The 20,967-nt window shown below is 39.6% G+C and overlaps 1 protein-coding gene across 2 annotated transcripts in view; it reads left to right on the forward strand.

Moving 5' to 3' along the window:
* The window catches only part of TRIO (trio Rho guanine nucleotide exchange factor), a 324,651-nt gene that overhangs the window by 207,905 nt on the left and 95,779 nt on the right, over positions 1-20,967 (forward strand). For both annotated transcript variants that reach the window (XM_029054039.2, XM_029054043.2), the window contains exons 22-33: positions 1,066-1,260; positions 1,388-1,503; positions 2,127-2,193; positions 2,736-2,845; positions 3,446-3,515; positions 3,877-3,966; positions 5,172-5,264; positions 8,053-8,164; positions 10,119-10,309; positions 12,902-13,003; positions 15,724-15,866; positions 16,395-16,494. In XM_029054039.2, the coding sequence (XP_028909872.2) occupies positions 1,066-1,260; positions 1,388-1,503; positions 2,127-2,193; positions 2,736-2,845; positions 3,446-3,515; positions 3,877-3,966; positions 5,172-5,264; positions 8,053-8,164; positions 10,119-10,309; positions 12,902-13,003; positions 15,724-15,866; positions 16,395-16,494 (1,389 nt within the window). The remainder of the gene's footprint in view (positions 1-1,065; positions 1,261-1,387; positions 1,504-2,126; positions 2,194-2,735; positions 2,846-3,445; positions 3,516-3,876; positions 3,967-5,171; positions 5,265-8,052; positions 8,165-10,118; positions 10,310-12,901; positions 13,004-15,723; positions 15,867-16,394; positions 16,495-20,967) is intronic.

The raw sequence follows: 20,967 nt of genomic DNA on the forward strand, positions 1-20,967 counted from the left end.
TTTGAAAAGAGTAAGAAATTGGGAAAAATCTGGTTCCATGTGAGTGACTAAATAGAATCATTTTTGATGGTAGGGAATGTTGAGAAACTGCCTAGCTAAAGTATCTCCTACCTAGGAAATATATAAGGAAACAGACTATAGCTTGTCTCCATTTGTTTAGACACAGACATTCTTGAAAAGAAACTGGATTGGGTGGTCTCTTGAGTTTTCAACCTGTACAGTGTCTCTGAAGCTTCCCTGAAGGATCTGTCTTTACTTAATATATAGGCAAGAGAAAAGGGTTCCAGATTTCATTACCTGATTCTTGAGCAATGTAGACATCAATTCCAAGGTGATAAGGGATACTGTCCCCCCCGCAGTCCATTTGGCTAAACTTCTCACCTCCCCCCAGCGTCTTTGATCCGGATGGGGACCGACTGGAAATAGAGTCATCGAAATGGTAGCTCCTCTTCCTATTTGCCTTCTGAGAAGGAGACCATGGTAGATCTGGGCTTCAAGAGCCTTCCCAGGCTAATCTCTGAGCTGGGTGTCGTCTCTTTTGCAGCTGATTCTTCCTTGGCCCACCTCAAGCTGGGATGGTGTAGGACTAAGGAAGGAGCTGGGTGGGTTTGTTGTAACTAGTTTGATTTTTCTTGGCCTTTTCTCTGTGTGAGCCTTGTCCCTCTGTCATGTGTCTGTGTGTGCTTTGACTCTGCTAGGGCTCTATCTTTGAATGTCTTGGTCTCTGTCTTAGGATCTGGGCGTGACTCTCTGACCTATCTACCAGAAACCCCACCTCAAGGCCCCTACTGCTCTCAAATGGAAAGGCTGGCACCTTCCTGCAAGAGCTATTAGATACTAGTGGTTCAGGGAGTGGAGAAGGAGGAATCCCTCTTTTGATGGAAGGGAATTGGATTGTACAGACTTTCAGGGTCCTTTCCAGGCTGTGCTTCTCTGATTGCACCCTAGGTTTTTAATTCCAGGCGTTCCTTTGTGTTCTTAGTGTAGGCATCAGGCCACCATGTTTCAGTTCTCAGGCATTTGAACAGCATTTGCTTCACAATACTTTCCTGTTGTTTTTCACAGCAAACCAAAGAGAGGGTGAAGCTGTTGATACAGCTGGCAGATGGCTTTTGTGAAAAGGGCCATGCCCATGCAGCAGAGATTAAAAAATGTGTTACTGCAGTAGATAAGCGGTACAGAGATTTCTCTCTGCGGATGGAGAAATATAGGACCTCTCTGGAGAAGGCCCTGGGGATTTCTTCAGATTCCAATAAATCGGTAAGCTTCCTTGCTGACTGGTGGTCACAGTAGTCTCGTTTATTTCCGTATAAAATTAACCATATTTGTTGTCTTTCCTGTAATTCCTGTATCCCACTTTTCTACTGCTTTCTCTCTTCTAACCCAGAGCAAAAGCCTTCAGTTGGATATCATCCCAGCCAGCGTTCCCGGGTCAGAGGTGAAACTTCGCGATGCTGCTCACGAGCTGAATGAAGAAAAACGGAAATCTGCCCGCAGGAAAGAGTAAGACAGTCTTGGCAAATTTCGATGAGGCATCCAAATAGTGAAGTGATCCTTATTGTCTGCAGGGAAGTTAATTATAGATTAAATGGGCAAGCCTTGGCATTTAATAGTACTTTTCAGTTCGTCACTCCTGATTAATGCTCAATTAGCATGTAGAGTCTTGATCAGGGTTTACTGCCTTCCACTTCAATGCCTGGTTCAGAAACCAAGTGTATGTGTGCTTTTTTGTTACTCAAATGATCTGTTCCCAAGTGATGGAGTGAACCATTGTTTTTTTTTTTTTCCTCAGTTGTCTGCATTTTTGGTCGTATGTGAATGAGGTGGAATTATTATCTATGCAAACTATAAAGATGGTTAAAAAATCTCTTTGTAAGCGAAAGTTATTTATTGAGAGGTGGTAGCTAGGCAGAGAAAGATATGGCTTTTGTATGCTTCCTCTTCCCTGTACGGAAATACCCGACTTGAATTAGGTTTTAAGTACAGGCTTGCTTTGTAAAATGAAATCTTTAAAATCCGAGGTATTCTTATCCTTTAGTGAGAGTAGATCAGTTGTTGATGAAGGCTGTGAATTCTGACCACTGACTCTGAATCTATTTGGTTGTGACTTTCTTCTTTTCTTTAAGGTTCATAATGGCTGAGTTAATTCAGACCGAAAAGGCTTACGTAAGGGACCTCCGTGAATGTATGGATGTAAGTGCTTTTCCTTGAATATGGACTCATTTGGTAGATATTTGATCTAGATAGATTTCTGCTATGAATGCTCTTCGTATAATCAGTTGCTGATACTTTCAAAGTGACAATAGTGGGGGTAAACATTACTTTCACAATTACCCACTTCTTTTGGATTGAAGGTTTGTTTTTGGTTTTCAGTAGAGATGATGCAGCATCTTTCTTTCATTCTCTTTATCACATGTTAAAGGATTGACCAGCATTTTTTGTGTAGAAATTGAGAGTACTTTTGTGAAACATGCTCAGTAATTGTAATGGGCAAATTTATACCCATCCCTGAATTTTACAGATGATGGCAACTTCTTGTATCCAGTCAAGACTTAGGCAGGACATCTCCCCAGAAGATAAAATTCTTCCAGTACTTAGAGAGATTCCTTTTAAAGTTTCAGTTCTTAGGTTTTCTTCCTGTATGTTCAAGGCATTCATATACAGATGTTAGACAAAGCTGTTGCTTGGCTATGTGATATCTTTGAGTATAATCTATATGTTTCCCTCCTGCTCAGACATATTTATGGGAAATGACTAGTGGTGTTGAGGAGATCCCACCTGGTATTGTCAACAAAGAGCACATTATCTTTGGAAACATGCAGGAAATCTACGAGTTTCATAACAAGTGAGTGGCTTTTATCTGTGGCAAGCACGTTCTTTACCTCTGAAATCTAGACACTAACTTGGGGCTTTCTTATAAAATACAAGAGAGTACTGGGGGATAAAAGTGCTATTGTTGCTCTTAATGATGTCTTCTTCACTGAAGAAGTATTTCTCTCCTCGATTTAACCACCTCCCCAACCCCACCAAAGATGCATATGTACTGACATTTTATAGTATTTGGAAGTATTCTAGAAATTTAAAAAATATTTATCCCTGGAAATCCTCAAAATATCACAAAGAACCCCCAATTCTTTCTCATGTGGAATTTTCATCCTGAATCAGTCAACATAAGTATTCAATTATCATGATACCAGATATCAGTCTATAAACTCACACCTAATTTTCACCCAACCCCGTGCTCTTGAGAGAAGCAAACTTCACTTAGCTGGGGTTGATTGGATGCAGACAGCCCACAGTTTACAATGTCTTGATTTAATTATCACACTGTACTGGATCTAATTTCTGTCAGGTCTCTTGAACAGCATAGCATAGGAAGGAATTGTTTCCATTTAAAAGCATTTCACCTATCTTTTCACAATGGCAATGTTTTTGTCTTCTGCAGCATATTTCTAAAAGAGTTGGAGAAATATGAGCAGTTACCAGAAGATGTTGGACATTGCTTCGTTACTTGGGTAAAAAAAAAAATTCACATTCACTATTCCCTTCAAAGTACCTTGAGAGATGGAATTTAAAGAGATTTTTGTTACTGGATTATTTCTATTAATTTCCTTAGCTTTTTCTCTTAAGAAATTTTGATATCTTCAATGGGTTTGAAAACTATCATGACACATTTAAAAAGTGGTAATTTGAAATATTAAGAGGTGCAGTTTGAGAGGCTTTTAAAAAAGTCGATTTTTTTTTAAAGGAAGTTACTTATTTTTAAATTACAGTTTGACTGTTTTTGCTCCTAAGTGAAAATAGTTGCTCATTTGCTGGCTTGTTGCAAGTGAAGAAAACCTCTTGAATAAAGTATTTACATTTTTTGTTTTACAGGCAGATAAATTTCAGATGTATGTGACATATTGCAAAAACAAGCCAGATTCCACTCAACTTATATTAGAGCATGCAGGATCCTACTTTGACGTAAGTTGTAGCTATTATGAAGTGTATGAAAAGCTGGAGTGCCACATCTTTCATTTTATGGAACAAAACTTCCAAAGTTTGGAGGTTTTTCCCTAGCTTTTCATCCCTGCTCGGATGCAATGAGGGGACAAACTGTCTTTTTGTGGGGGTCATAAAGAAGGGATGCGTGGGACATGGGAGCTCTTGGGTGGAGTTTATGAGTGAACATTTTTGAGAAGCACTACTGGAGGACACTGACTAGAATGTGTTAGACAGTCTAAATATGGCCCTTTTGACTCCTCATTAGTTCATCCCTAGTTGTACTATCACTTCATTTAAAGGGAATTTGCAGCACGATTTGGAAACCATTTGTCAAAATTCTATAGAGAAACCCTATTCCTAAAGTTTCTAAAACAGGATTATGTAAAATAAATAGACTATATAATCTGTCCTGGATGTGATATTAACTTTTGTGGACACAAATGTGGCCTGTTCATTTGCTGATTTTATGTAAGCCTCTGTATAAATTCTGGATCATCTATTTGGTTTCAAGTTAACTTGGCAAAAACAGAAGGAAGAAAATTTAGTCAATCAAAGATATTTATTGAGCACCTATGGAGTGCAACACACTGAACTCAGCACTTAGAAGAGTGTGCCAGAAGCAAACTACATGTAAAATTATTGCAAAGAGTGGAAGCAGTAGGAAAAACCAAGATATGAAACGTTTAGTTTTAAAAATGATCTATTTAAAGCTGTTGTTTTTTAATGAAAAGTTTTTGTTTGGATTCCCGTTTTTAGGGTATTGTTTGATTTTTCCTTTTTTTTATTCTCACCCTGATGGCTCTAACAGAACATGACTCATTTATGGATATTCATTTGGTTTAATCTTGCAAAATGATTTGCCCATTTTGCAGAGCTGAGAAGACATTCTATTTTTGCAGTTAGCAATTGATCAGTCAGTGATATTTTTATTGAGCATTTACTGTGTGCAGAGCACTGTCCTAAGCACTTTGGAGAATATTTTCTCATTATATCAAAGTACTTATTTACCAGTGAAATATCATTTTACAATATTTTGAATATGTAGAATATGTAGTTTTTGGTGGTTAAGGAGCCCTTCCTATTCTATAAGAGGATCATACAAATTTGAAATTTTGTTTTAGAAGAAAAACAGCATTTTTCTATTTGAATGATCTAGTGGCATTCAAAATCTGTGTTTCCTACAGGAGATTCAGCAAAGGCATGGATTGGCCAACTCTATCTCTTCTTACCTTATCAAACCTGTTCAGAGGATAACAAAATATCAGCTTCTTTTAAAGGTGGGTCTGATGTGTGCGGTCTAAACAGCCTTACAGTTTCTAAACTAAAGCAGAGGAAAAGCACAATATCCACACATAATAAACCTTTCCTCATATTCACGTACATTGGATGTGTGTATGCGCAGTGATTGAAAGCTCTATTAGGAACAGTTTGTTAAGTTGATTGTAGCCAGCATTATTAACATACCATGGAAATTATGCTTATGATTTTTCAAAGCCTTTTTTTAATGATATTTGTTAAGTGCTTACTATATGCCAGGAACTGCAGTAAACACTGGGGTAGACACAAAACAATCAAGTTGGATGCAGTCTGTGTCCCATATGGCACTCACAGTCATAATCTCCATTTTGCAGTTGAGGTAACTGGGGCACAGAGAAGTTAAGTGACTCGCTTAAGGTCACACAGCAGAGTTGGGATTAGAACCCAGGTCCTTCTGACTCCCAGGTTTGTGCTCTATCCACTAGGTCACGAAATATAGAGGAAATAATTATATGGGATTTGTTGAGGTTTATATGACTGTTAGTCATAGGAAAAAGTTAGCTGCAGGAATAACAGAACTAAATTTCTCTATATTATTTTAGAGACCAGCTCTGCTGTATATTAGAAAAATGTTTCCCCATATTTGTCCATAAATCCCCACTAGAGGGTTTTAGCTTTATTAGGCAGAGACTCACACTGGAGATCAGGAGCCCAGGATTATTATTTCCAGCCTTACCCTTTCCTGGGAATGTGACCTTTTGGAAAGATATTTTCAGCTTCATGCCCAAAAAATTTCTATAGTGTACGTGTGTGTGCACATGAGAGTGAGTGGGGGGTGTGTGTGTGTGTGTATGGAAAAGATTGGGCAGGAATATTTAAAGGTGACATTTTCACCTCTGATTTACCATCACCAGCTGAGGGCATTTGACCCAGTCCTGTCTCTAAATCATTCCACCTCAGTTAACCCCTTTCGGCCAACCTTCTTTGTATACAATTTGCTTTATGCTCACTTATTCTTATTAATGTCTGTTCTCTCCTCTAATCTGTAACATCAGGGAATGAGTCTGCTAATTCTGTTGTACTCTACCAAACACTTAGTACAGTGTTCTGCACATAGTAAGCGCTCAATAAATACCATTGATTGATTGATTGGAAAAGTGCATAGGTGAAGGATATAAATCAAATATCAATGATTTACTGAGGACTGGTATGTGTAAATGTGGCTATATTTTGATTTGTATCAGTGATCCACTGAAGATTTGTATGTGTGGTTGGGTATGGGGGGATGGTAAAAAAAAACAGGCTTTATGGATATACAAGTAGATATGAACTCTCAGGTGAAGAGAACTAGATGCCAATAAATGTTACAAGAAATGTTCTGTATTGATTAGAATGTTTTACCTAATAATTCAAAACCCTGGTTAGGCATCTTCTAGTTGCATGTATTTTCAATTACAGAAAGTGTTATGATCAGCATCATCAATAATGGTACAACCCTCACTGATCTGTTCTGTGGAGAAAACACACACACACACACACACACACACACACACACGCATGCACCACCCCCTTCTTCTACCCCCTTCCCCCCCTCCAATCCCCCCAGGCCATTCATATTGAACACATTACTTCTTGAATGTTTTCATTAGGCCAATTCTTCCCTAATGGGAAGGACATGTGAAAGCCAGTTCTACCATACTGCATGAGCTAACCATGTTGAAAACCCAGAATTACACTACTTTCTATGTTTTTCAATAGCTGTGGCCAAGAAAACCCCATGGAACTGAACTTATATGAACTTAAAAATATGGGAGAATCCAGTTCATTTTTAATAATGATATCGAATTTGATTCCCCTGTATTTTTGAAAAATCCATACATTGATAGACAGAGCACCCTCTGGAGAAAAAGTGTGGTAATTTAAACATAGTGAGATCTATATGTATATAACACTTTTGGCCCAAATAACACCTTATAGCCGAATTATTCCTTTTCCAAGAAATGGGGGAATCTAGTTCAGTAATAATAGTCACTGAAAATCATGGTTAATAAACCCCTACGGAAACATCTGGGAAATGACCAGATGATGTATATAACTGTGTCTTATCCATATTAGGCTGGAGTAAATTCCTGTACCTCCTAAGGGAAGTATAATTCAGCCACAATTTTTTTTTTAAAGAGCATTTAGCCCTCCATAAAGTACTGTAAAAACCTTTTGCTGCTAAAATGCATGATATTATTGCATCGTATTGGCAGTTTTCAGATCATTTTTTAATGGAATAAAGTAGTGATTTTAAATTAGCAGCATTGCAAGTAGGAAATGAAGTTAGCCAATGTCACTCAATTATGGAACACCATCCTAATACAAGCAGGAGCAAATCACTTATTTAGACCAAACAAACAGGTGGTTATTTTTGAAGCTTTGAAACTTAACTGTTGAATTTTAAATTAATTCTGAAAATTGGTGCCGCATATTGTTTTTCAGATGGCTTGGCTCTCAGTAGAACATTTCCATCCATTAGATGAAGAGCTGCTCACAAGTCTCTGGGAGAGAGCAGGAGAAGCTGTTTCTGATCTTATACCCTATATGCATTTACGTTGATATACCATTCTTTCCCTATTTTATAGTCCTTGAAATACCCAGTCTCTCGCAGAAGAAAACTTTACCAACAGAGCTCAGATTTGAACAAATGAAAAATAGAAGCAGATCATTTTCTAAAGAAGTCCCACTTCTTTGATTTTCATTTCTTCTTCTCAACAACTTCAGCCAGGGTTGGTCACGTTAGTAACGCTGTGTGTCTTCTTTCAGGAGCTGCTCACTTGCTGTGAAGAAGGAAAAGGAGAAATTAAAGATGGCCTCGAAGTAATGCTTAGTGTGCCAAAGAGAGCAAATGATGCCATGCATCTAAGTATGCTAGAAGGTGAGATGGATCGAAACTGTTCTTCTTGGGGCCTACACTCATTCACTGTGTCCTGAAATTGCCTTTACATTCACATTCCTTTTTGGCTATTTTGGGGGGGCTATAGGGTTGCAATCTGTCTATTGCATGTAATTGCACTTTTTGACAGAGTGTTTATGCTGGTTATGCTGTACATTTACTTTGCAAATGCTCAATAAGTTTACCTAAATCTACAATATTTATTAATTAAGAATTATTCTCTTAAAACCTCAAATTGGTCAACGTTGAAATTGAAACAGTTGTTGGCTCCTGTATGTACATCAGTTATAACCCACATCAGGTCTAAAGATAAGCACATTCTTTAATTAAATACAGTGGTTATTTTCATGAGCCATTCCCAGACCCTTCTGCAGAAATTCTTAAAGAAGTGAACACACCAATAGGTGCTCCGACAACATTCAGAAAACATTTAATGTCAAGCAGTGTGACCCAGTGGCAACTGGGAGACGATTGCTTCCAAAGGGCTAGCCTAGCAGGCAGCAACTAGAAGAGTTTCTTTTCTCAAGCAAAATCCTGAGAATTAGATTGTGAGCCTTTGAAGGTCAGGGAATGAATCTTGGATTCTCATTCTTTGTTATATTTTTCTCCAGAGATTTGGCACTCATTATTACAGATGAATGAATGAAGACTGGGGTAATAAAGAGGCAGGATCAAAAACAGAGACAGACCCTGCATAAGACAGAGATACTAGCGCGCCAAGGATTTGGCTTTATTAAAAACCAGGGACCTTCCGTGAAGTGGATAGATTTCTAAGAGAGAAAAAGAAAAACAGTGCAACTTACAATTGCAGTAGTGCATCAAGGGACAATGTGGTGATGAAAGGAATTCTCAAGTACACAGATGGCCTTATGTGCCACCTTGTATGTATTGAAAAAATTCTGATCAGCAGTACGATTATCTTTAAACTTTAAGGAACACTGCTGTGGGATATGGGGCTTTTTGTTTTAAGAGCAAAACAGTCAGTGGTAGAATGTGCTATAAAGAAAAGGAAAGTGCTTAACTTCCATAAACATGTTCATCAAATGTTTTACTGTTCTACATCTTTTGGTATGTAGATAGGTGAATCATTTCCATTTTGTTATCAAATTTTTCGTTGACTAAGATTACACATACCATTAATGTTGCATACTGCTGTTTCTTGATAATAACCAGCTTGCTACGTTAGCCATCCAGATAGATTAGTATGCGTTAGCAGTGATAGAGGCTGAAAGAAAATTAAGTCCATCCTAAAAGAGTAGACTGCAATCAAGTTTGAGTTTTAATGCAATTTTAAGACACAGCAGATAGCTGGCATTTCCGTCTAAAGTGGGATTGGCCCAAATAAAATGGCTAGTGAGGTGTTTTATGGAATACTATTCAAAATTCTTATTTAAACTGCAGTCGTTTGTCTTAATTCAACAAATCGTATAGAAACTAGCAATGGAATTGGATTAGATTGAACTGCATTGGTTTTCATAAAACAGATATTTTAGAATGACGATACTCTCTGTATCTATGAATTCTATAAAAAAATGGCCATCTGGGTCTTCACCAACATTTTTGGTGCATACTTCTCCCTCTTTCCTATTTTGTTAATCAGCAACTTAGATCTAGCTGCATTTTTTTCCTTCAGGTATTTACTACCAGCAAATCATAAAATACCAAGAGCATTAATGTCCATAACTGAATCCTCTATAGATTATTAACAACTTTTTCTCTTCCAAGTTGCTGGGTTTTATATTTTGGAAGCATTGGGGCTAGATACAAGGTAAGTTTTAGGATGTGGTGTGGACATTGGTTTGCTGAGAGCATTAAATAGATGTAACTCTAAAAATGTATTTTCTGATCATTTCTCACCCCTCATGTTAAAGTTAACCATCTTTTAGTATTTTCTTTGATTTTTTATTTCTATTTCATTTTCTTGCTTTTTCAATAGGCTTTGATGAAAATATTGAATCTCAGGGAGAGCTCATCCTCCAGGAATCCTTCCAAGTTTGGGACCCCAAAACTTTAATTCGGAAGGGTCGAGAGAGACATCTCTTTCTTTTTGAGATGTCCTTGGTATTCAGCAAAGAGGTGAAAGATTCCAGTGGGAGAAGCAAGTACCTGTACAAAAGCAAACTCTTTGTAAGTGCCTGCATTTGGTACTCTCTTCTCAGTTCAGTAGTTCATTCTATGGGCAAAGGAAAGCAACCAATTATTTTTTTTGCTTTGAACAAATGATTCTAAAAGCTTTCTCTTCTTAAAAGCAGGCCAGATGGTAAGTGAGGTGGTGTGGGTGGGGTTATAGTGGGGTCCTAGTGGGGTGATTACCCAGAACTTTCCAAAGATGGCAGCCCCACAGCCCTTCTCAAAGATGCAGCAGAAGTGATCCATTTGCAGGGTCACAAGGTGAGGCCTCGGAGCAGAGCCACCTGGGTGGGTGGCTTGGTCAAGGAGATGCTGCAGAGGGGGCAACGAATAGAGGATCTTCTGCAAAATGTTGCATATGACATCATTATGTCATGCACACAAAACATGAGAGCTTCATGTGGGATGTTGAGGGCAGCTCTTCAGGAAGGCTGATATCTGAAGCCAGCCCGGCTAAAAAGACCTCCCTGAGTGAAACTCTCTCACCCTTCCTGCCTTGTTGAAAGACTTCCTTCTATGGCACTGCGGAATCCAGGAGACTTTTGAAATCTGCACAAACTTGAGTTTTCCAAGATCCAAATCATTTTACTGAGAGACTGGGAAAACATTTTTTTGGAAAGGTGTCAAAGCATATGTCTCTTCCTTATGTTATTCTCAGAATGGTTAATACATTACAGAATGTCACCATTAGGATGAAAGAGTACTCTTAAGCACATAGTTTTGGGAGTGAACCATGGTTGTGATCATGCACTCTGCCCTTTTAGAGTCAATGCAGTTGGATTGTCTTTGGTGTCATTTCTTTAAATATAATAATAATAATAATGTTGGTATTTGTTAAGCGCTTACTATGTGCAGAGCACTGTTCGGAACGCTGGGGTAGATATAGGGTAATCAGGTTGTCCCACATGAGGCTAACAGTCTTAATCCCCATTTTACAGATGAAGTAACTGAGGCACAGAGAAGTTAAGTGACTTGCCCACAGTCACAGCTGACAAGTGGCAGAGCCGGGATTCATTCATTCATTCAATAGTATTTATTGAGCGCTTACTATGTGCAGAGCACTGTACTAAGCACTTGGAATGTATAAATCGGCAACAGATAGAGACAGTCCCTGCCCATTGACGGGTTTACAGTCTATGACCTCTGACTCCCAAGCCCGTGTTCTTTCCACTGAGCCACGCTGCTTTTCTAAGTATTACAAAGCAACAGGCCCCCTTCCTAACTGCCAGCTTCAGTGGCATGTTTTTTTTGCTCCCAGAAATCAACTGGAGCGATTGACAACCAGCACCTGATCTAGGACTGTCCTGTTCATCTCTCAAATACCCAACTCACTTAACTGAGACACAATGCCCATGTTGAAGTGAAGAGCAGCAAAATGGGACTGTATTTCTTGAAGCTCAAGTACATTTGATGAATAAAGTTAGTGTTAGAGGACACACGAATTAAAGAGTGATATTTGAATCCGTATTTGTCTTCTATGCTCAGAGTACAAAGAATATTGCATGAACAGTTGGAGTGTAGGCGAATGGAACAGTCATTCTGCATTTAGAAGAAGACATTTGATATGTATGTGTTTGCCCAAATTCCAAAATAATGACGGAATGCTGAATGCTTATGACTGGTCCTTGGGATATTTGAGGAGGTCAAACATCTTGCAATTTACAAGCTAAAATCAATCATTTTTGTACCTTTCCTCTGGCTTATGTCCTTTTTGGGATTGTCAGTTTGGAGAATAACTTACATCACTCGAGATCATTTTCCAACTGGAAAGGAAAAAGCAAAAGTTGTTTGGTAGTAATTCACGTCAAGATCCTGGCTTTAGAACAACCCTCAGAGACCCAACTAATATGTTTTTAGAAGCCAATACATCTTCATTTAATTTATCTTCTATACTTCAGGATTCTTTCAGAGTTCACCTTCAGGCATGTAGATTGCAAATCACTTCCTTTTGTGGCAGAAAAAAGGAAAGGCAGCAGGGCTCACTAGGTTGAGAGAAGAATTTAGAGAGAAGACAAAGTACAAACTCACCCAAATAGCCCATGTCTCTCTACCCCAGCAGAATCACCTCATCCATTTCAGTGACTTTGTTGAACCATACGTGGCTGACTGTAACTCTTGCAACTGAAAGCTTTTAAGAGTTGCCTTCCTGACAATGGCCTGTTTAGAAAATAGTGAAATGCTATCCCAGGGTTTACTCTTTTTTCAGAATGAATCCATCAGACTTCAGAGTGAGAATATCGTGGAGCCATTTTGGTGGTGTTTTAAGATTGATCTCAAAAGGGTCTGTGAACTTAGGGAGGCTCTGTCTCCTCTGTCTCCTCCTACTCTACTGATCTTTTGATCATATCACTATTCTCTAGCACCTCCACCATCTGATGGGTAGCAAAAGTCTAAGGAGACGAAACTATGGCCAGTCAATTTAGGAACTTTTTGATGGCCCAGAAATAGGATTTAATGGGATAGGACAATGGCACTTGTTTAGATGAAATTTAAATATCCATGCCACCTTAAAAGGCTGAGCCTGTTCTTGTTTCACATTCCAATGGAAGTATCATTAATCTTGACCATTCTATTTTTGTCTTTATCTAGACCTCAGAGCTGGGTGTCACAGAACACGTCGAAGGGGATCCCTGTAAATTCGCACTCTGGGTAGGAAGGACTCCAACTTCTGATAACAAAATTGTCTTAAAGGTATGATTCTCTGCACTGAGAAAATGTCTCTTGAGGTAACAATGATTGCATTTTGATTGTATCCTTATTTTTCCCTCTTTAACAAGAAATATACAAATATACCTATATATTTTTATTCTGAAGATACTTTTATTTACTCTTGAATCCCCTCAGTAGGGTTCACGATATTACTTAAAAATATGGCTGGACATATCCTGAATAAGGATGTTCCGCATGAAGCCCCTGATTCGTCTCTTAGCCCAGTAAACCAACTGTTTTGATGCAAAATCGATTTGATTGTGGTGAAGTGGGGGAATGTTGGAGAATTGAGAAGGACTGAACTTTGCCTTGCCTGTTGAAACAATTGGCTAATTTGGTTTGAGATCAAAGATACAAAAGGCAGACCTCAATCTTACGGCATGAAGCCAATGGACGCATTTCCAAATAATAATAATGATGTTGGTATTTGTTAAGCACTTACTACGTGCAGAGCACTGTTCTGAGCACTGGGGTAGATACAGGGCAATGAGGTTGTCCCACATGAGGCTCACAGTCTCCCTCCCCATTTGACAGGTGAGGGAACTGAGGCACAGAGAAGTGAAGTGACTTGCCCACAGTCACACAGCTGACAAGTGACAGAGTCGGGATTCGAACCCATGACCTCTGACTCCCAAGCCCGGGCTCTTTCCACTGAGCCACGCTGCTTCTCTAATACTTCCAGGGAAATAGGCTGATTGTTTGGATGTGTGTCTGCCATGACTAAGGCCAAGGAAGCTATTTTTTAATATGAATAGAGTCTGATGACTGATCACAAAGCCAATTGTGTGTCATTCCTTGAGAGTAGGCAGTAGTTCTTCAGGCTGAGTTGGGCATTGTTTTACTAAAACTTTGCTCTGAAACAACTGAGGATAACTTGGAGATTCCTTTTAGGTCGTGGTGTCAGGAGATGACAGCATCCTTCAGAAGGCAGGATTAGAGGAGCTGGCTCCTTTTGGGGTTACATGGGCCCCTCCCAGGATTGGCCAGGATTTTACAATGTCTTTTGAGAACATGCAGATGGGCTTGCAGCTTGAGTTCTCAGGGAGTGCCACAAGATGAGGGAGCCACTTCTGATGTCTGTTCCTGGAGAAGTTGGAAATAGAGATTTGTTGCAGGGAAATACTGGGAGAGAAGCCAGAGACAGGCTCAGTCAAACACCAATATGTGAAAGAGGATAATATCTATTTCATCCCTGATTTTCTTTTTAATTCTGTGGTGTTAGCGGAAACCTGGGGTTCTGAACTTTTGCTTTTTGTAGGGGCTATCGTGCTCTATTGGAAAATGATCCATTTCTCTGTCCTGTTTAGAGTCGCATGGTAACAGATTAATGTGTCTTTGTGTAACTGTTTACTTATTTGCATGTGGAGATGTGTTAATTATTAATAACAATAGCAGGGTTTCTCTCTGAAGGTCTGGATTTGCTCAGAAGCGAAGAAGGGGGCAGAAGCTAATTTCTCATCTTCCAAGAAATGAGAGTCACATAGAGTGGCAGTGAGAGGAGGAGATGACAGTGGAGCAACAATTGTTGCTCAGCAATGGTCGGAGATGGAGGGGAGGCAGAATAAAGGATAGAGTCAGGGAAGACCTGAAAGGGACAAAACATTCATTTTAGGACGTATTTTAATATGCTCTATCCACACAAAAGGTACTTAAAATTTGCAAAATAGTTATAACTGTTTTTAGGTAAATGAAAGGGAGGCTCTGTAAATGGAAAAACAAAGCCTTGGGTAAAATAATGATATACCAGAGGGTGAGTGAATCAATCAATCAGTGGAATTTATTGATCACTTATTGAGTGCTGAGCACTGTACCAAGGGCTTGGGAGAGTACAATAACAGAACTGGTAGACATGTTTCTTGCCCACAAGGAGCTTACAATGTAGAGGGAAGAAATGTAATATAAAGAAGTTCAACCTGAAACAAGCAAAAAGAAAATTGCTGCAGGATGCCAGTAGTCTAGGTAGGAAATAGAATACTGAAATATTGAGGGGAGAATATTGGGCTCTGGGGTCTTTTTGTAGTATATTTACATAAAAAGAGGATCGTTTGTTCCTGCATGTTCACGGTCTGATGTCATATCCAGTTTGTGACATTCATCTCTGCCGGAAATGGTTCTCATGCCACAGGAGGCTTATGTGTTTTGGAAACCGGCACATGAGGAATAGAGATCCTCTCTGTGCAGATGTCAGAAACACTTGGCAGGAGAAATGTCGAACATGCAGGGGGTCAATTTCTCCAAACATTTCCCATGGTCTTCTCTGAAACAGGGAGCAGGGCCTTAAGAGGGTTTCACAGAACTCTGCATTTCGTGTTAGTAGCAGAATGAATTGCCAGGGAGAGCCTGGCACATGCTGCTAGGTAGGCTGCACTAAGGTTCTCTAGGCCTTGCTCTGAGAGTCCAGGTGCCAGTCAGTGATAAAGAGCCTGGGTTGGGGCCGTGGTAGAAGGTGAGCTGGCAGCACCCGACCTCCTTGATGGCTGCTATAATGCAAACATCTGAAGCCAAAACAGATCCATTCTCGTCAGAATAACTACCCGGAGGTTAGGAAACAAGGGTTTCTTGTCCAGCCCCAGAAGGAAATATGGAATTCGGTTTCTGTGTTCCTGAAAGTTATTTTTGAAGCTAATAGGACGTGTGCATTTAAAGTAATCAGAAATAAGTCTCTTCTGAGTTGTAATATTAATTTTCATTCCCTTTCTAAGGCTTCCAGCATAGAAAATAAACAAGACTGGATCAAACACATTCGAGAGGTGATACAGGAAAGGACGATTCATCTGAAAGGAGCTCTGAAAGAGCCAATTCATATCCCCAAAACAGCGCCAACAGCTAAACAGAAGGGAAGAAGGTTAGTGGTTTGGGTCTCCCCCCTGCCCCCGCCTTCCTGGGCTGTTTGTTCACTTAGGTGGTTCACTTAGGGAGCAATTTTCTAGTCAAAATATGTAGTGAAAACATGTGTTATGGTAGCACCGAAGGTAGAATTGGGTTCAGTCCCTTGTTCTCATAGGTTCTTTGGAATATTTCGGGCTTGCTATTTTGTGTTAGAGCTGCTAGGGACTGGGTACATTTGTTACATTTCCCTGAAGTGTCTGGCAGTTCTCTATCAAGCTATATAAATTCCCTTATATTTATTCACACGATCATTTTCAAATTTAATGAATTCAATTTTGGGGATAGCTTTTGTTGTTAGTTGGCTAGCAATAACAGAGGGACCACTATCTTTTTTCACCTACCATGCAGTGTAAGAGTATTCATATATTTGGATTTTTCAAATGTCCATTGTTTCCCATAAGAATTACAGATATATCAAAGAATTAGTGTTGGGAAAAAAAAAGTCATGATTGCTAGTGACTGACTTTGATCCACCATTTCTCAGGGATGGAGAAGACCTGGATAGTCAGGGAGATGGCAGCAGTCAACCTGATACAATTTCAATTGCTTCCCGAACCTCTCAGAACACACTGGACAGTGACAAGGTAGGTTATGAGAATCATTTTCACTTTTTTTTATCAAGAGCATAGAAAGGAGGCTACAGTTACAGGATATGTAAACAAAGCTTGAATAATACAAGACAAGCTATCAGATCGCTCTATCTCACCGACGTCCTGTTTTAGGCCAGTGGCTGTCAAAATTATCAGGCTCTTGCTGATCATCACTTATATTCCCTGTTTTCAAGTGATGGCTGCTGCTACTGCTATCACTGATATGCATGTCAATACCTTCATGATGCAGGTTAACAGGAAATCTAATCCAGGATACCTAAGGTGGCTCCGTAGCATAGTTTCCCCCTCTGTGTGGAGCCGTCATTCTACAGATTTGGCACCATGAGGGTGTGCGTCACTATTGGCTTCACCTTCAGAACTCTGGGGGCTGGAAGCAGTGGACTTGTCCTACCCCTTTGAGCTGGAAAGAGTCCAATAGGGGGCCAAGATTCCCTTCTCCAGCAGAGGTGCCAAAGGAAGCTAGAGAAACAGGGTCACCATTGCCCTCTTTGGTAATAAATGTATCCTCCCAACATCTTTACCCTTTCCTTTCCTTTCAGTCTTCCAAGGTGAACCATCATGTGTGTGTGTATAAAACACTTCCTTCTTTTTTATTTCTTTTGATTTTGATAATGATGGTGATGATTATAGTATTCATTAAATGCTGACTATATGTCAAGCACTTTTCTAAGCACTGGGGTAGATACAATTTAATCAAGTCAGACACAGTCCCTGTCCAACATGGGGCTATCAATCTAAGTAGGAGGGAGGACAGGTACTGTGATTGACCTGACACTTGTCACACAGCAAACAAGTGGTGGAGCCAGGATTAGAAACTAGATCCTCTAATGCCCGGGCTCTCGGCACTAGGCCAAGCTTCTACACACACCTTTCCCCCATCACTTTTTCCCCACCTTCACACTTATGCACTCCCACCTCCCACAATACTTTGATTTATACACAGTAATTTAGGCCCTTATTTATCCGTCTTTGCATTCTCTTCTTCATTCATTCAGTCATATTTATTGGGGGCTTTCTTTGTGCAGAGGACTGTATTAAGCACTTGGGAGAGTACAGTATAACAGTAAGCAGACACATTTTGTGCACACAATGAACTTACAGTCTGGAGGTAAGACTTTCTTCCCTTTCTGGGCTATCAGTTTGTTCATGGGCAGGGAATCTGCTAATGCACTTTACTCTTTCAAGCGCTTATTTCAGTGCTCTGCACATAGTAAGTACTCAATAAATGCCACTGATCGATAGATTGATTGACCCCTCTCATTGCCATAACTTTCCCTCCAATAGCCTCCATGGAGTTCTTGTCTATGAATTTTTTCAACTCTCCTTGAACCTATTGATGTTTGCAGACTACATGAGTAGTTACAAATTCTGTATACTACCTACCCACAAGGTGAAACAGTTTTCCATCTATTTTCAACATGCCATCTTCAAGCTTAAGTTGGTCCTTCTTAATTTGATGTGTTTGGTAGAGTTTGGTGAACAACCAGCTCTGTGTTTGCCCCCGCTCACACCTTTCATGATTTTGTAAGCTTCAGTCGTGTCTCCCCTCAGCATCTTCAACCAGCCTCTGTCTTCTGTACCTTCTAATGCTTTGCTAGTAGCCATAGAGTTTCTTTGCAATATTATATAGATTTGAATCTTTAAAAAATGCATTTATTAACATTAAGGGGCTGCATTTTTTGAACTTGCAAAGATACCCAGTAGGTGGAGTAATCACGAGCACTGAATATTATTGGTGTACAGAATTTAATTATTTCACTGCAGGGAGCTGAGTCTACTTGGAAAGAAGGATTAAGGAGTAATTCAGTGTTCAATATTGTCCTCTCTTTCCTTTTTACAAGTTTTAATTTGTTATTGTTTTGAGTAATTGAATTCTGCTGACTTAAATGAAACCATACTTTCAGAGTTCCTGTAAGATTACCTCTACTTCTATAACTGTTGCCTAATTTGCCTGGACCTTTTGAAAGCTGCTTCCAGATGCTTGTCTGGTGGGTCTCAGGTCAAGCGTCACTTCCGTAGTAGTTCCTAATTTAAGGCTCTCAACAGGCTTAACAGTCTTACTCAAGGAATGATGCTCTAGATCCATTTTTAAGAAGTGGTATTTTTATATCCAGGTACTTTTCCTTAAACCCTCAAATATTTACTCAAACGTTTTAGCTGAAGGGAGTTATCCTAACATCGGAACTGTAACTAGAGGCCCCTTGGACTTTCTTTTCTGTTCCTGGGTTGGGATTAAATTTTATGTGAGATTGAGTAGCTCACACAAAGTGAAATGAGTTCTGGAGTTTGTTCAGCCTCTCTCAACCGTAGCTTCTCTGAGGCCTTAGGAAAAGGATGAAATGTGCTGGTTTTCACCCATGTTCTTTCTCATAACATCTTGCATATTGGCCAGTGAATGAAATTCTGATTTGTGGTTTTCCTCCTCTTGAAAAGGTTGTCACCAAATAGCCTAATAAACCTGTATTCTCTTATGGGAGGGAATGACGGTGAACAGGTAATCATTATGCAACTTGTTCTTTCACAAAGGAAGGTGGAAAACTAAGTGAGAAAAGTGAATTCTCCAATTTTCAAAGCTGAGACTCAGTTATATCCAGAAACAAAAACAAATCTACTTTAAGGCCAGTGTTAGTTTGGTGCTGGTGACAGCTTCTCTGAATAAATTCAAGCAATAGAAATGTAGACGGACGAATAAAGTGGCTGTCGGAGGCTGAATGGGGAGGAAACCATTCAGGCTGGCTCTTCCCGTGCTTGACTTAGGATTTATAGGCCTGTTCTTGGGAGAAACCCGGCCTCATTTCTGCTGCAGTCTGTTGGAGAAAATCACAAAGAAAGGGGATTTCAGCCAGGACTTCTAATAATTCTCAGATGATGTTCATAGTGCTGCTGGGAAAAGAAAAAAAAGTTGCCAGGGAGGAACTAACTGCCAAAGACCCTCTGGTTCCCAGAAAATCAAGTGGTCAGCAGATCAGAGCAGGCGCCTATCAGATAAGAAGGAACCAAACAGCCTGAGTGTCCATTTTCTTCTGCGAATACATCATTTGAAAAAATGCTTTTTCTTTGTTCATCCTAGTAGCTCTGGGACTGAATACCTCCATGGTGAGCCCTCTTTCTGCCAATTTTTATAATACTTGTTTACAAAAGGACAGGTCCTCTGTAACAGTGTATTATCCCCAAAGAGTGCAAAATCCTGCCAGATCTTAGCTCATTTGTCCTCATGCTATTTCTCTGAAGTTGGGAGGGGGGAGATGACGACATCTGTGTTTCAGAGATGAGGAAACAGGCAAAGGGGAGAAAGGGTAGATTACTTGTCCCAAACCACCCAAGGAGACGGGTCACAGCCAAAAATGGAATTCTTGCTCTATGCACCCCACCCACCTTCCGGATCATGGAATCTCACAATCTAGTAAAATTGTTAAATTGGGCAATGGGTATGGTCAACATAAGCCTCTAAAACAGAGTGACCCAAAATTTAAAACATTGGGGAATATCAGTTGCAACATAAAATCCAGTCCCTTCCTGAAAAAAAAAAAAGTCTTGGTGTACGTTCAGTACTGCCGTAACGTGTTTTCACTACGCGGTTTTGCCAGAATGTTGGTAAGGATTAAGGAGTGTTCTTCTATAACATGAGATTGTTTGACAGTGGTGTCTCATGGTGTTGGAAGAAACTCTTGTGCATGTGCACGCAACATTGGACACCGGGAGCATGACAACAGGAGTTTTCCTTTATGAGGGCTTTTTTGCAAGAATGTACATTTATGGAAGGTATGATGAGAAGAAGCGATTAAATCCATCCTTGGCTGACCTAGAGATAAAAGAGATCTGCAAGCATTATAAGAGTATTAAAGTATAATTCAAATAATCCAATTTAATCATAAATCTTAGTGTTTGCTCTAATGATCTGGGGGTATGTGAAAGAAGAAAATAGTTGAAAACATAAGGCATTTCCTTTACCGGAATATTTTTCCCTCTGTGAGCTCAGGTTGATTGAATCCCCTTATTGATAGGCAAAGCTCATACCTGGACGTAGGGCAGTGTAGCAGTTGTTGACTCACATTAACCAGACTGTTGGATTATTTGTGTAGAAGCCCACATATATGTGTGTGTGAGTGAGTGATAGAAGTGTGTAAAAGAACTTGTGTTGTGTCTCAATTATTAGAGACTATTACCATACAAGTAAAAAAAAAAAATTCAGATAAGCATAAAACCTGGTGACATGATGAAACAACCAGTTTAGACTATGTAAAAATCATTTTGTGTCAGCAGGATGCAGTTCTTAGCTGGCTTGCTAGATTGAAGGTGATACAGCCCTTAGTTTTAATGGAATTATAACTCAGTTGTTGCAGTTCACTTGAGGTTGAAATTTGGCATGGGAGTTCTTAGGCTCTTAAGCTGCCAGGTGTATGTGTGTGTTTTAAAACTCAGTGTTTAAATCACTTTGAGAATGAG

This window comes from Ornithorhynchus anatinus, chromosome X3, assembly GCF_004115215.2.
Source record: "Ornithorhynchus anatinus isolate Pmale09 chromosome X3, mOrnAna1.pri.v4, whole genome shotgun sequence".
Taxonomy (NCBI): Eukaryota; Metazoa; Chordata; class Mammalia; order Monotremata; family Ornithorhynchidae; genus Ornithorhynchus; species Ornithorhynchus anatinus.